Source organism: Pongo abelii, chromosome 1 (genome assembly GCF_028885655.2).
Source record: "Pongo abelii isolate AG06213 chromosome 1, NHGRI_mPonAbe1-v2.0_pri, whole genome shotgun sequence".
Taxonomy (NCBI): Eukaryota; Metazoa; Chordata; class Mammalia; order Primates; family Hominidae; genus Pongo; species Pongo abelii.
The window spans coordinates 24,599,940-24,616,464 of NC_071985.2; the positions used below are offsets into that span (position 1 = coordinate 24,599,940).

The 16,525-nt window shown below is 38.9% G+C and overlaps 1 protein-coding gene across 20 annotated transcripts in view; it reads right to left on the reverse strand.

The window, feature by feature from the left end:
- The window catches only part of DNAH14 (dynein axonemal heavy chain 14), a 499,118-nt gene that overhangs the window by 365,581 nt on the left and 117,012 nt on the right, over positions 1 to 16,525 (reverse strand). For 16 of the 20 annotated variants that reach the window (XM_054519536.1, XM_054519533.2, XM_054519594.1 and 13 more), the window contains exons 16-17: positions 9,465 to 9,631; positions 8,047 to 8,391 (exon numbers count right to left, since the gene is read on the reverse strand). The exons of 3 other annotated variants lie outside the window; for them this stretch is intronic. In XM_054519536.1, the coding sequence (XP_054375511.1) occupies positions 8,047 to 8,391; positions 9,465 to 9,631 (512 nt within the window). Of the gene's footprint in view, positions 1 to 8,046; positions 8,392 to 9,464; positions 9,632 to 16,525 lie in introns of those variants that run through there. One more of the 20 variants, XM_054519643.1, reaches the window with a different exon arrangement.

Below are 16,525 nucleotides of genomic sequence, written 5' to 3' on the forward strand. Positions count from 1 at the left end.
TTTCAACCCAGAATTTCATATCCAGCCAAACTAAGCTCCATAAGTGAAGGAGAAATAAAATCCTTTACAGACAAGCAAATGCTGAGAGATTTTGTCACCACCAGGCCTGCCCTACAAGAGCTCCTGAAGGAAGCACTAAACATGGAAAGGAACAACCGGTACCAGCCACTGCAAAAACATGCCAAATTGTAAAGACCATCGAGGCTAGGAAGAAACTGCAACAACTAACGAGCAAAATAAGCAGCTACCATCAGAATGACAGGATCAAATTCACACATAACCATATTAACCTGAAATGTAAATGGACTAAATGCTCCAATTAAAAGACACAGACTGGGAAATTGGATAGAGTCAAGACCCATCAGTGTGCTGTATTCAAGAAACCCATCTCACATGCAGAGACACACATAGGCTCAAAATAAAGGGATGGAGGAAGATCTACCAAGCAAATGGAAAAAAAAAAAAAGGCAGGGGTTGCAATCCTAGTCTCTGATAAAACAGACTTTAAACCAACAAAGATCAAAAGAGACAAAGAAGGCCATTACATAATGGTAAAGGGATCAATTCAACAAGAAGAGCTAACTATCCTAAATATATATGCACCCAATACAGGAGCACCCAGATTCATAAAGCAAGTCCTGAGTGACCTACAAAGAGACTTAGACTCCCACACAATAATAATGGGAGACTTTAACACCCCACTGTCAACATTAGACAGATCAATGAGACAGAAAGTTAACAAGGATATCCAGGAATTGAACTCAGCTCTGCACCAAGTGGACCTAATAGACATCTACAGAACTCTCCACCACAAATCAACAGAATATACATTCTTCTCAGCACCACACCACACCTATTCCAAAATTGACCACATAGTTGGAAGTAAAGCACTCCTCAGCAAATGTAAAAGAACAGAAATTATAACAAACTGTCTCTCAGACCACACTGCAATCAAACTAGAACTCAGGATTAAGAAACTCACTCAAAACTGCTCAACTACATGGAAACTGAACAACCGGCTCCTGAATGACTACTGGGTACATAACGAAATGAAGGCAGAAATAAAGATGTTCTTTGAAACCAACGAGAACAAAGACACAACATACCAGAATCTCTGGGACACATTCAAAGCAGTGTGTAGAGGGAAATTTATAGCACTCAATGCCCACAAGAGAAAGCAGGAAAGATCTAAAATTGACACCCTAACATCACAATTAAAAGAACTAGAGGAGCAAGAGCAAACACATTCAAAAGCTTGCAGAAGGCAAGAAATAACTAAGATCAGAGCAGAACTAAAGGAAATAGAGACACAAAACACCCTTCAAAAAAATCAATGAATCCAGGAGCTGGTTTTTTGAAAAGATAAACAAAATTGATAGACTGCTAGCAAGACTAATAAAGAGGAAAAGAGAGAAGAATCAAATAGACGCAATAAAAAATGAGAAAGGGGATATCACCACCGATCCCACAGAAATACAAACTACAATCAGAGAATACTATCAACACTTCTACACAAATAAACTAGAAAATCTAGAAGAAATGGATAAATTCCTCAACACATACAGCCTCCCAAAACTAAACCAGGAAGAAGTTGAATCTCTGAATAGACCAGTAACAGGCTCTGAAATTGAGGCAATAATTAATAGCTTACCAACCAAAAAAAGTCCAGGACCAGATGGATTCACAACCGAATTCTACCAGAGGTACAAGGAGGAGCTGGTGCCATTCCTTCTGAAACTATTCCAATCAATAGAAAAAGAGGGAATCCTTCCTAACTCATTTTATGAGGCCAGCATCATCCTGATACCAAAGCCGGGCAGAGACACAACAAAAAAAGAGAATTTTAGACCAATATCCCTGACGAACATCGGTGCAAAAATCCTCAATAAAATACTGGCAAATCGAATCCAGCAGCATATCAAAAAGCTTATCCACCATGATCAAGTGGGCTTCATCCCTGGGATGCAGGGCTGGTTCAACATACACAAATCAATAAACGTAATCCAGCATATAAACAGAACCAATAACAAAAACCATATGATTATCTCAATAGATGCAGAAAAGGCCTTTGACAAAATTCAACAACCCTTCATGCTAAAAACTCTCAATAAATTAGGTATTGATGGGACGTATCTCAAAATAATAAGAGCTATCTATGACAAACCCACAGCCAATATCATACTGAATGGGCAAAAACTGGAAGCATTCCCTTTGAAAAGTGGCAAAAGATAGGGATGCCCTCTCTCACCACTCCTATTCAACATGGTGTTGGAAGTTCTGGCCAGGGCAATTAGGCAGGAGAAGGAAATAAAGGGTATTCAATTTGGAAAAGAGGAAGTCAAATTGTCCCTGTTTGTAGATGACACGATTGTACATCTAGAAAACCCCATCGTCTCAGCCCAAAATCTCCTTAAGCTGAAAGGCAACTTCAGCCAAGTCTCAGGATACAAAATCAATGTGCAAAAATCACAAGCATTCTTATACACCAATAACAGACAAACACAGAGCCAAATCATGAGTGAACTCCCATTCACAATTGCTTCAAAGAGAATAAAATACCTAGGAATCCAACTTACAAGGGACGTGAAGGACATCTTCAAGGAGAACTACAAACCACTGCTCAATGAAATAAAAGAGGATACAAACAAATGGAAGAACATTCCATGCTCATAGGTAGGAAGAATCAATATCATGCAAATGGCCATACTGCCCAAGGTAATTTATAGATTCAATGCCATCCCCATCAAGCTACCAATGACTTTCTTCACAGAATTGGAAAAAACTACCTTAAAGTTCATATGGAACCAAAAAAGAGCCCACATTGCCAAGTCAATCCTAAGCCAAAAGAACAAAACTGGAGGCATTACGCTACCTGACTTCAAACTATACTACAAGGCTACAGTAACCAAAGCAGCATGGTACTGGTACCAAAACAGAGATATAGATCAATGGAACAGAACAGAGGCCTCAGAAATAATGTCGCATATCTACAACCATCTGATCTTTGACAAACCTGAGAAAAACAAGCAATGGGGAAAGGATTCCCTATTTAATAAATGGTGCTGGGAAAACTGGCTAGCCATATGTAGAAAGCTGAAACTGGATCCCTTTCTTACACCTTACACAAAAATTAATTCAAGATGGATTAAAGACTTACATGTTAGCCCTAAAACCATAAAAACCCTAGAAGAAAACCTAGGCATTACCATTCAGGACATAGGCATGGCCAAGGACTTCATGTCTAAAACACCAAAAGTGATGGCAAGAAAAGCCAAAATTGACAAATAGGATCTAATTAAACTAAAGAGCTTCTGCACAGCAAAAGAAACCACCATCAGAGTGAACAGGCAACCTACAAAATGGGAGAAAATTTTTGCAATCTACTCATCTAACAAAGGGCTAATATCCAGCATCTACAATGAACTCAAACAAATTTACAAGAAAAAAATAAACAACCCCATCAAAAAGTGGGCGAAGGATATGAACAGACACTTCTCAAAAGAAGACATATTTATGCAGCCAAAAGACACATGAAAAAATGCTCATCAACATTGGCCATCAGAGAAATGCAAATCAAAACCACAATGAGATACCATCTCACACCAGTTAGAATGGCAATCATTAAAAAGTCAGGAAACAACAGGTGCTGGAGAGGATGTGGAGAAATAGGAACACTTTTACACCATTGGTGGGACTGTAAACTAGTTCAATCATTGTGGAAGTCAGTGTGGTGATTCCTCAGGGATCTAGAACTAGAAATACCATTTGACCCAGCCATCCCATTACTGGGTATATACCCAAAGGATTATAAATCATGCTGCTATAAAGACACATGAACACGTATGTTTATTGCGGCACTATTCACAATAGCAAAGACTTGGAACCAACCCAAATATCCAACAATCATAGACTGGATTAAGAAAATGTGGCACAAAGATACCATGGAATACTATGCAGCCATAAAAAATGATGAGTTCATGTCCTTTGTGGGGACATGGATGAAGCTGGAAACCATCATTCTCAGCAAACTATTGCCAAGGACAAGAAACCAAACACTACATGTTCTCACTCATAGGTGGGAATTGAACAGTGAGAACACATGGACACAGGAAGGGGAACATCACACACCGGGGCCTATTGTGTGGTGCGGGGAGGGGGGAGGGGTAGCATTAGGAGATATACCTAATGTTAAATGACGAGTTAATGGGTGCAGCACACCAACATGGCACATGTATACGTATGTAACAAACTTGCACATTGTGCACATGTACCCTAAAACTCAAAGCATAATAAAAAAATAAAAATAAAAATAAAAATAAAAAAATAATTTAGCTATGGTGGTACATGCCTGTAGTCCCAGCTATTCTGGAGGCTCAGGTGGGAGGATCACTTGAGTTTGAGGTTACAGTAAGCTATGATCACCACTGCACTATAGCCCCCATCACTGCAAATAAAGAAAAGACACACTTCTATTCCAGTAATAGTCTAGAACTGAAAGTACTAAGCTATCTCAGTGAAGAATAACTGTTGGGTAAGGGAGTGGGAGTTAGGTTGTTCCAACATCTCATTTTTGGAGAAGGGGAGAATTAGAAAACGACACCATTCTTGAGATCTCATTTTATTGGCATGAGGAAATGCTATGGAGGAATACGGCATCTTAGAGGATAAACATTTTGTTTCCTCTTAATAGCAGATAAATACATTTTATTATGAGAATCAGGAGAGGGAAGATTATCATCAAAGAAATTTAAAAGTAGAATAAAACTCCCAAAATGAATATAGTAAAAAAAAAAGAGGGAGGTCACTGAAGATCAACTGATCAATAGAGCAAAAATAAGGACAAAACCTTTAAGAAAAAAGTAAAATATAAGGTGAAATGGAAAAAAAGTGCATTAAATGTTATAAGTTAACAGACTGATTTCTCTTTTTAAAAGATAATTATTAACTGAGTTATAAAACAAAATTCAGAATTACACTATTTATAAGAAGCACACTTAAAAAGAATATAAAAAATAAAGCAATGGGCAAAAATTAACTTGGCAAATATACATACACAAAAGAAATAGAAGTAGTTTTTATCAGGCAAGTTAAAAGTACTTTAAAGATTCCTATAATGTTTTGATACATGACACGCTTTGTGAAGATGATTTAACAGTCATAAACCATACTGTATAGAAGCTAACTATATATAGGAAAAACCACCAGAAATGCAAGAAGAAATTCATTTAAAGCATAATTATAATGAGAAGTTTTCAACAGATTTTCAGGATTTATATATGTCTGATACACCAAAAATAAATAAGGATATAGAGGAAATATATAATATACTAAAACCATTAATTTGAAAGAGTAGAACTTTATAGACAGTATTATAATGAAATAACTTAATTTTTCCTCCCACTTTTTGCGGTTTAAATGAAGAACGGACATTTGGATAAAATATACATCAATACCCAAGACTTTTCTGGTCACAAACAGATAATAAAAGTCCTCTGGTCACTTTTAATTTTAAAAATCCATAATTTAAATGTCAAGTCCCTATGTATTAATAGTCAAGCCTCCAAAATTTATTTAAAATTAATGTCTGTGGTAGAGAAGGTGGGTATGTAATTGGCTGCTTTTATATTTCTATATCTTTTATTTATTCAATTACTTCCAGTTCCTACCCACACCTTCTGAACCCTCCAGGGGTATAGTAGGAGACAGGAGGAGAGAGGAGGCAGAAAATGTCTTTACTGCCTGCCACTGTCTGACCCGGCATTAACGTCTCTGAGCTGGGCAGATGTTTAGAGCTGACTCTGTCTCATGGGGAGCACTCACAGATTCTCAGTGATTCTCCACTGGGAACCCGACAACTGTAATTTCCTGGTTCTTTAGGCTTCTATTGTAGGTTCTCTTCTAGTCTCACTACACACATAAACAAGGGCATTGTCATTCACTCTATTGATTTCAACAACCACTTGTTTCTGATCATTTAAATATATATATTTCCAGTGTAGACACTTTCTTGATACCCAGACATGTATATCTGGTTATCCGTACTTGAATATTATTATGCAATTTAACAAGTACTATGTTCCTCCTCCCAATAATTTGCATCACTGCCCACCCTGTTGCCCAACCCAAAACCTGAAAACATAATTAACTTTATCTTATTCCTCACATTCAGTCAATGCCATATCCTGTTGATTCATCTCCTAGATGTATCTCATATCTATATATTGCTCAGAGTTCTCATTGTTACTACACTGAATCAGACTATCATCACCTCTCCCCTAGATGATGGAAACAGCTTTCCTCCTGTTTTACCCAACTTCAATCTATTCTTCACACTGCAGCCAGAGGGTCCACACAAAAATGCAAATTACATCAGTCACTTCTCTGCTTAAAACCTTGCAATAATTCCTATAGTCTTAAGAATAATGTTCCAAGTCCCTGACATGGCTTACAAGGCCCTTTTCTCCATTTCTTAGCTTCACCTCTTGCCAATGCCTTTTCACAGACTATATTCCCACCTAACTGGATCGATTCAGGTCTTCTTCATGTATGCCTTGTTCTCTTTTGACCTTTCACTTGCTGTCCCCATTTTGTGATGTCAGTTTCTGCTTGATGCCTACCCCAAACTTCATTTTCCTTCACCACTTTAGTAACAAATCCTGAATTTGTGTGGGGTACCATGCTCCCAGTTAAAAGACTACTGTTCTCAGTCAGTCTTGCAGCTAGGTGAGGGCACATAACTGAGTTCTAGTAAATAAAATAAAAGCAAAAGTGTGGGGGTACCTCTGGGAAATATCCTTAAAAGTGGAATTCAGAGATTTTCTTTGCTGCCTTCTTCCATGCAGCTACCTGGAATGAGGATATGATAACCAGTGCATGAGGATCATGCTCCAGGGAAGGCAGAGTGGTTAGCTAGAAGCATCCTATGTCCCTGACGGCTTCGTGAAGCCAACCATACTAGCCCTATGTTGTCTCTTTCTCCACTCATTTTACCTGAGAGAAAAATTAGTTTCAAACTTGTATAAGCCACTGTTACCTTTGGCTTTCTGTTGTATGCAACTGAATCTAAGTTAAATCAACCTATTCCTGCAATATTCTAACCTTTCTTTCCAGTGTTTCCATGACATCCCCCATTGGCTACACAACTCCCACTCCTCCTTTAGATGGTATTACTTTTCCTAGCAAATTGTCTGTGATTGTTCACCTGGGTTATGTTAGGTATTTCAGCTAGCATTTTCTTCTAGATTAGACTCTATTGAATCTATCCCTCTCATGGTTATATTTCAGGGGCCTAGTACAATGCCTGGCATATAATCAATGCTCAACAAATATCTGTGCTCTGATTTAATAAATGAACAAATAGTAGGTATTATTATAAATTCATATCCTTAAACAGGTCTGAGGTACAACTGAGGGTGCTTGTGTGGACAATGGCTGGTCTATTAGGATGTAAGCTGTCCTAGAAACTTGTATAGATGATAGGTAGGAATAATTAATGAAGGGGCAGGTTATCTTGCTCCCAGATCTTCATACTTTCTCGGCTTGGGAATCTCCATAGAGTCTCCAAACCACTGTGGTCCCAGAGGAGATCTGCCCACCCAGAATACTTCCTTAAAGAGGTCAGCCCTAATATACAGTGAAACTCCAATATTCATCTGTATTCAAAGATTTATCTTAGATACTCCATAGCTTGATGAAACTTACATTCTAATGGAATAGACGACCAACAAACAAACAAATAACATAATGTCAGGTAGTAATGTATGTCATAAAGATAAAACAGGGAAAGAAGCAGGAAAGTGATATGGAATGCAATAGATGTGATCAGAGAAGGTTTTCTGAGGAAGTGATATTTTATCAAAGATACAAACAAATGTAATACACATTAAAATTTTCTGAGTATAATATTTATGTATATCTTCATTTTTTCACTTTTATCATACTCTGCATGTGACATCTGATACCATATATTCTCTAAGTATATATTTTAAATTTAAAATTTACTAATCTGAAACATTCTTACACAACAAGAATTTTCAAAATACTTACTTCCAATAAATTTTTGTTCTTTTTTTCAATTACAGATCGTATGAGGGTGTGGCTCATATGTATGACGTTTTCAATATACAGTAAGCATTCTGATTGATAATCAAGACTTACAACGTTGAAAATACCAATACGCTTCTCAATGGCCATATTCATAATATGTCTAAAATAGTTTCTGAATCTATTTAGAATAGCTTCAAATTCTTTTGAAGTTAATTCTCCCATAGATGATATTTTCATACTCATGATTTTGGCCTTTTCTATCATGGTACAATACTTTATAAACTTGTTGCTGTAAGCATTAACTAGGCCCACTGAATTACCAATAATAGTCAGGAGATTCACAATCTGTAAAGAAGAATGTTAAGATGTTAGTCAGAATTTTTATTTTAAGAGTGAAAAATGGTTTGACATGCTAATAGTTTCTGAGAAAATAAAATAATAGTGCTATGTGGAGTTTATTTTAAGAACCTCTATTAAAAATCAAAATATGTTGGAAACACAAGACTAAGAAATTTAGATGGCTTTCTAATATTTAGCTTTTACCTGAAGACTTATTAGGCTATTTAACTTTATAAATAACATGTTATTTTGAGCCATGTACTGGAAACACCAATCATTTATCCTCTTGCTTGTTACCCTGTTTTAGAGTATACTATGCTTAGCCCTAGAAAAGGCCAGTCCCCAACCCCCAGGCTAGAGAGCAGTGCCAGTCCATGGCCTGTTAGGAACTATGCCACACAGCAGGAGGTGAGTGGTGGGTGAGCGAGCATTACTGCCTCAGCCCCACCTCCTGCCAGATCAGAAGTGGCATTAGATTCTCATAGGAGCTTGAACCCTATTGTGAACTGCACATGTGAGGGATCTAGGTTGTGCATCCCTTATGACAATCTAACTGATGCCTGATGAACTGAGGTGGAACAGTTTCATCCAGAAACCACCCCTCAGCTGCCATCCATGGACTAACTGTATTCCACAAAACCAGTCCCTGGTGCCAAAAGGGTTAAGGGCCACTGGTATATAGTATGTGACTTCACCCAATTCACCAAAGACATGACTATTTAGATAGGGTAGAATCCTAAATCAATCTAAGCCAATTAGATTCTCTTGTAAATTTGTATAAAAATACCCAGTTGATGCTAATGGAAAGAGTTGAGGCATGGCAAATCAACAATTGACGAGCCCACATTATGAGGGAGCCATAAAAGAGAAAGCTTATTTTCACAGAAGTTGGAAAAATCACACAGAGGTGAGCAGCGATGACACATCATGGGAAAAACAAATGGGGAGATAAGCTGGGAATGATTTTCCAATTGCTATGAATAGGACACACTAATTTTTCAATAAATTCATTTCATTTAAGAATTCAGTGGGTTTCTGCTCCTTAAACATTCCCTAAAATGAAGTGTTTTAAAACTTACTATATTTTGGTAGGCAGGATCTGTTTCAAAAAGGATGTGACAATCTGGCCATCTGGTCTGCTCTGTATAATGTATTATGCTTCCTGTCTTATTAGGTAAATCCATTATTGAAACCAAATCAATGAAGATAGACAGCTGGGGATCTTGGCAAAGAGGAGTAATTGTGGCTAAAATATATAATTTAAAAGTCAGTACTTCAGAAATGCCATTGAAAGCAACACTTCAAAATTATCCATGACATCTAGAACTATTGAAAATGGGGGCTGATTTATTATGAGGGTTAGACAATATTCTATACTTACAACTGGAATTTAAAAATAGGTGTAAGGATTTAGATTTAATACTATAGAAACAAAGAGCCACTCACAGGTAACTGAGTGGAGGTGATGAGAGGCATGATTGAAACATAAACTGAAAATAAGTCACTCAGTTTACAAATATTTGACATGTATCTGTTATGTGGAGTGTATTATACCATTACAAGGATACAAAAATCAGGAGACACAGCCTCAAGAGTTCAGTCTAGCTGAACAACTAACTGGATGTCCACAGGCATAGATAGATGATAGATAGATAGATAGATAGATAGATAGATAAACAAACCTCAACCTATACTTCACACTTTATAAAAAATTTCAATTCAAGATGAGTCATATACCTAAATATAAAACACAAATCCGTAAATCTTCAAGGAGAAAATATAGGAGAGAAAATCTGTGTGATCTTGAGTTAGGTAAAAAGTTTTTAGAAACAAAACCAAAAGTATAACCCATAAAAGAAAAAAACTGATGAGCTGTACTTTATCAAAAGTAAGTAGTTTAGCTCTGTGAAAGACAATGAAAAGATAAGGCACAGATTGGGAGAAAATCTCACAAAGATTGCTTGCAAGTCATATGTATGATAGAACAATTGTATTCAGAGTATGCATAAAGACCTCTCACAAACCAACAATAAGAAAACAAAAACCCCAATTAAAAAAAAATAGGTTCTGGGTGTGGTGGCCCCTGCCTGCAATCCCAGCACTTTGGGAGGCCGAGGTGGGTGGATCACGAGGTCAGGAGTTCAAGACCAACATAGCCAAGATGGTGAAACCCCGTCTCTACTAAAAATACAAAAAAAATTAGCTGGGCGTAGTGGTGGGCACCTGGAATCCCAGCTACTCAGGAGGTTGAAGCAGAGAATGGCTTGAACCTGGGAGATGGAGGTTGCAGTGAGCTGAGATTGCGCCAGTGCACTCCAGCCTGGGTGATAGAGCAAGACTCCATCTCAAAAAAAAAAAAAAAAGGCAAAAGATCTAAAAAGACATTTGGCAAAATAAGATATGCAGATGGAAAACTAGCATAATAAAAGATGAACAATATCATTTGTTACTAGTGAAATGAAAATTACCACAATAAGATATCATTACACACCTATTAGAAGGCTAAAAGCTTTTTGTTTTTGTTTTTAATCTGGCAATTACCAAGTGCTGGCAAAGACACAGAGCAACTGGAATTCATACATTGCTGGTAGGAATGCAAAATGATACAACCACTTTGCAAAAGTTTGGCCATTCTCATAAAGTTAAATATATAACTACCGGGAGGAGGAGCCAAGATGGCCAAATACGAACAGCTCAGGTCTACAGCTCCCAGCGTGAGTGACGCAGAAGACGGGTGATTTCTGCATTTCCATCTGAGGTACCCAGTTCATCTCACTAGGGAGTGCCAGACAGTGGACGCAGGACAGTGGGGGCAGTGCACCGTGTGCCAGCCGAAGCAGGGCGAGGCATTGCCTTACTCGGGAAGTGCAAGGGGTCAGGGAATTCCCTTTCCTGGACAAGGAAAGGGGCGACAGACGGCACCTGGAAAACTGGGCCACTCCCACCCGAATACTGCGCTTTTCCAAAGGGCTTAGGAAACAGCACACCAGGAGATTATATCCTGCACCTGGCTCGGAGGGTCCTACGCCCACGGAGTCTCACTGATTGCTATCACAGCAGTCTGAGATCAAACTGCAAGGCGGCAGCGAGGCTGGGGGAGGGGCGCCCGCCACTGCCCAGGCTTGCTTAGGTAAACAAAGCAGCCAGGAAGCTCCAACTGGGTGGAGCCCACCACAGCTCAAGGAGGCCTGCCTGCCTCTATAGGCTCCACCTCTGGGGGCAGGGCACAGACAAACAAAAAGAAAGCAGTAACCTCTGCAGACTTAATGTCCCTGTCTGACAGCTTTGAGGAGAGAAGTGGTTCTCCCAGCACGCAGCTGGAGATCTGAGAACGGGCAGACTGCCTCCTCAAGTGGGTCCCTGACCCTTGACCCCCGAGCAACCTAACTAGGAGGCACCCCCAAGTAGGGGCAGACTGACACCTCACATGGCTGGGTACTCATCTGAGACAAAAATTCCAGAGGAACGATCAGATAGCAGCATTCTCAGATCACAAAAATCCGCAGTTCTGCAGACACTGCTGCTGATACCCAGGCAAACAGCGTCTGGAGTGGACCTCTAGCAAACTCCATCAGACCTGCAGCTGAGGGTCCTGTCTGTTAGAAGGAAAACTAACAAACAGAAAGGACATCAACACCAAAAACCCACCTGTACAACACCATCATCAAGGACCAAAGGTAGATAAAACCACAAAGATGGGGAAAAAACACAGCAGAAAAACTGGAAACTCTAAAAAGCAGAGCGCCTCTCCTCCTCCAAAGGAACGCAGTTCCTCAACAGCAACGGAACAAAGCTGGTCGGAGAATGACTGACGAGTTGAGAGAAGAAGGCTTCAGACAATCAAACTACTCCGAGCTACAGGAGGAAATTCAAACCAAAGGCAAAGAAGTTGAAAACTTTGAAAAACTTTGGACGAATGTATAACAAGAATAACCAATACAGAGAAGTGCTTAAAGGAGCTGATGGAGCTGAAAGCCAAGGCTTGAGAACTACGTGAAGAATGCAGAAGCCTCAGGAGCCGATGCGACCAACTGGAAGAAAGGGTATCAGTGATGGAAGATGAAATGAATGAAATGAAGCGAGAAGGGAAGTTTAGAGAAAAAAGAACAAAAAGAAACAAACAAAGCCTCCAAGAAATGTGGGACTATGTGAAAAGACCAAATCTACGTCTGACTGGTGTACCTGAAAGTGACGGGGAGAATGGAACCAAGCTGGAAAACACTCTGCAGGATATTATCCAGGAGAACTTCCCCAATCTAACAAGGCAGGCCAATATTCAGATTCAGGAAATACAGAGAATGCCAAAAAGATACTCCTCGAGAAGAGCAACTCCAAGACACATAATTGTCAGATTCACCAAAGTTGACATGAAGGAACAAATGTTAAGGGCAGCCAGAGAGAAAGGTCGGGTTACCCACAAAGGGAAGTCCATCAGACTAACAGCAGATCTCTCGGCAGAAACTCTACAAGCCAGAAGAGAGTGGTGGCCCATATTCAACATTCTTAAAGAAAAGAATTTTCAACCCAGAATTTCATATCCAGCCAAACTAAGCTTCATAAGTGAAGGAGAAATAAAATCCTTTACAGACAAGCAAATGCTGAGAGATTTTGTCACTACCAGGCCTGCCCTAAAAGAGCTCCTGAAGGAAGCACTAAACATGGAAAGGCACAACCAGTACCAGCTGCTGCAAAATCATGCCAAAATGTAAAGACCATCGAGAATAGGAAGAAACTGCATCAACTAACGAGCAAAATAAGGAGCTACCATCAGAATGACAGGATCGAATTCATACATAACAATATTAACCTGAAATGTAAATGGACTAAATGCTCCAATTAAAAGACACACTGGCAAACTGGATGAAGAGTCAAGATCCATCAGTGTGCTGTATTCAGGAAACCCATCTCACGTGCAGAGACACACATAGGCTCAAAATAAAAGGATGGAGGAAGATCTACCAAGCAAATGGAAAACAAAAAAAACGCAGGGGTTGCAATCCTAGTCTCTGATAAAACAGACTTTAAACCAACAAAGATCAAAAGAGACAAAGAAGGCCATTACATAATGGTAAAGGGATCAACTCAACAAGAAGAGCTAACTATCCTAAATATATATGCACCCAATACAGGAGCACCCAGATTCATAAAGCAAGTCCTGAGTGACCTACAAAGAGACTTAGACTCCCACACAATAATAATGGGAGACTTTAACACCCCACTGTCAACATCAGACAGATCAACGAGGCAGAAAGTTAACAAGGATACCCAGGAATTGAACTCAGCTCTGCACCAAGCAGACCTAATAGACATCTACAGAACTCTCCACCCCAAATCAACAGAATATACATTCTTCTCAGCACCACACCACACCTATTCCAAAATTGACCACATAGTTGGAAGCTCTCCTCAGCAAATGTAAAAGAAAAGAAATTATAATAAACTGTCTCTCAGATCACAGTGCATTCAAACTAGAACTCAGGATTAAGAAACTCACTCAAAACCGCTCAACTACATGGAAACTGAACAACCTGCTCCTGAATGACTACTGGGTACATAAGGAAATGAAGGCAGAAATAAAGATGTTCTTTGAAACCAACGAGAACAAAGACACAACGTACCAGAATCTCTGGGACGCATTCAAAGCAGTGTGTAGAGGGAAATTTATAGCACTAAATGCCCACAAGGGAAAGCAGGAAAGATCCAAAATTGACACCCTAACATCACAATTAAAAGAACTAGAAAAGCAAGAGCAAACACATTCAAAAGCTAGCAGAAGGCAAGAAATAACTAAAATCAGAGCAGAACTGAAGGAAATAGAGACATAAGAAACCCTTCAAAAATTAATGAATCCAGGAGCTGGTTTTTTGAAAGGATCAACAAAATTGACAGACCGCTAGCAAGACTAATAAAAAAAGAAGAATCAAATAGTTGCAATAAAAAATGATGAAGGAGATTTCACCACCAATCCCACAGAAATACAAACTACCATCAGAGAATACTACAAACACCTCTACGCAAATAAACTAGAAAATCTAGAAGAAATGGATAAATTCCTGGACACATACACTCTCCCAAGACTAAACCAGGAAGAAGTTGAATCTCTGAATAGACCAATAACAGGAGCTGAAATTGTGGCAATAATCAATAGCTTACCAACTAAAAAGAGTCCAGGACCAGATGGATTCACAGCCAAATTCTACCAGAGGTACAAGGAGGAACTGGTACCATTCCTTCTGAAACTATTCCAATCAACAGAAAAAGAGGGAATCCTCTCTAACTCATTTTATGAGGCCAGCATCATCCTGATACCAAAGACGGGCAGAGACACAACCAAAAAAGAGAATTTTAGACCAATATCCTTGATGAACATTGATGCAAAAATCCTCAACAGAATACTGGCAAACTGAATCCAGCAGCACATCAAAAAGCTTATCCACCATGATCAAGTGGGCTTCATCCCTGGGATGCAAGGCTGGTTCAATATATGCAAATCAATAAATGTAATCCAGCATTTAAACAGAACCAAAGACAAAAACCACATGATTATCTCAATAGATGCAGAAAAGGCCTTTGACAAAATTCAACAACCCTTCATGCTAAAAACTCTCAATGAATTAGGTATTGATGGGATGTATCTCAAAATAATAAGAGCTATCTATGACAAACCCACAGCCAATATCATACTGAATGGGCAAAAACTGGAAGCATTACCTTTGAAAAGTGGCACAAGACAGGGATGCCCTCTCTCACCACTCCTATTCAACATAGTGTTGGAAGTTCTGGCCAGGGCAATTAGGCAGGAGAAGGAAATAAAGGTATTCAATTAGGAAAAGAGGAAGTCAAATTGTCCCTGTTTGCAGATGACATGATTGTATATCTAGAAAACCCCACTGTCTCAGCCCAAAATCTCCTTAAGCTGATAAGCAACTTCAGCAAAGTCTCAGGATACAAAATCAATGTACAAAAACCACAAGCATTCTTATACACCAATAGCAGACAAACAGAGAGCCAAATCATGAGTGAACTCCCATTCACAATTGCTTCAAAGAGAATAAAATACCTAGGAATCCAACTTACAAGGGAAGTGAAGGACCTCTTCAAGGAAAACTACAAACCACTGCTCAATGAAATAAAAGAGGATACAAACAAATGGAAGAACATTCCATGCTCATGGGTAGGAAGAATCAATATCGTGAAAATGGCCATACTGCCCAAGGTAATTTATGGATTCAATGCCATTCCCATCAAGCTAGCAATGACTTTCTTCACAGAATTGGAAAAAACTACCTTAAAGTTCATATGGAACCAAAAAAGAGCCTGCATCGCCAAGTCAATCCTAAGCCAAAAGAACAAAACTGGAGGCATCACACTACTTGACTTCAAACTATACTACAAGGCTACAGTAACCAAAACAGCATGGTACTGGTACCAAAACAGAGATATAGATCAATGGAACGGAACAGAGCCCTCAGAAATAATGCCGCATATCTACAACTATCTGATCTTTGACAAACCTGAGAAAAACAAGCAATGGGGAAAGGATTCCCTATTTAATAAATGGTGCTGGGAAAACTGGCTAGCCATATGTAGAAAGCTGAACCTGGATCCCTTCCTTACACCTTATACAAAAATGAATTCAAGATGGATTAAAGACTTAAATGTTAGACCTAAAACCATAAAAACCCTAGAAGAAAACCTAGGCATTACCATTCAGGACATAGGCATGGCCAAGGACTTCATGTCTAAAACACCAAAAGCAATGGCAACAAAAGCCAAAATTGACAAATGGGATCTAATTAAACTAGAGAGCTTCTGCACAGCAAAAGAAACTACCATCAGAGTGAACAGGCAACCTACAAAATGGGAGAAAATTTTCGCAACCTACTCTTCAAAGGGCTAATATCCAGAATCTACAATGAACTCAAACAAATTTACAAGAAAAAAACAAACAACCCCATCAAAAAGTGGGCGAAGGATATGAACAGACACTTCTCAAAAGAAGACATTTATGCAGCCAAAGACACATGAAAAAATGCTCATCATCACTAGCCATCAGAGAAATGCAAATCAAAACCACAATGAGATACCATCTCACACCAGTTAGAATGGCAATCATTAAAAAGTCAGGAAACAACAGGTG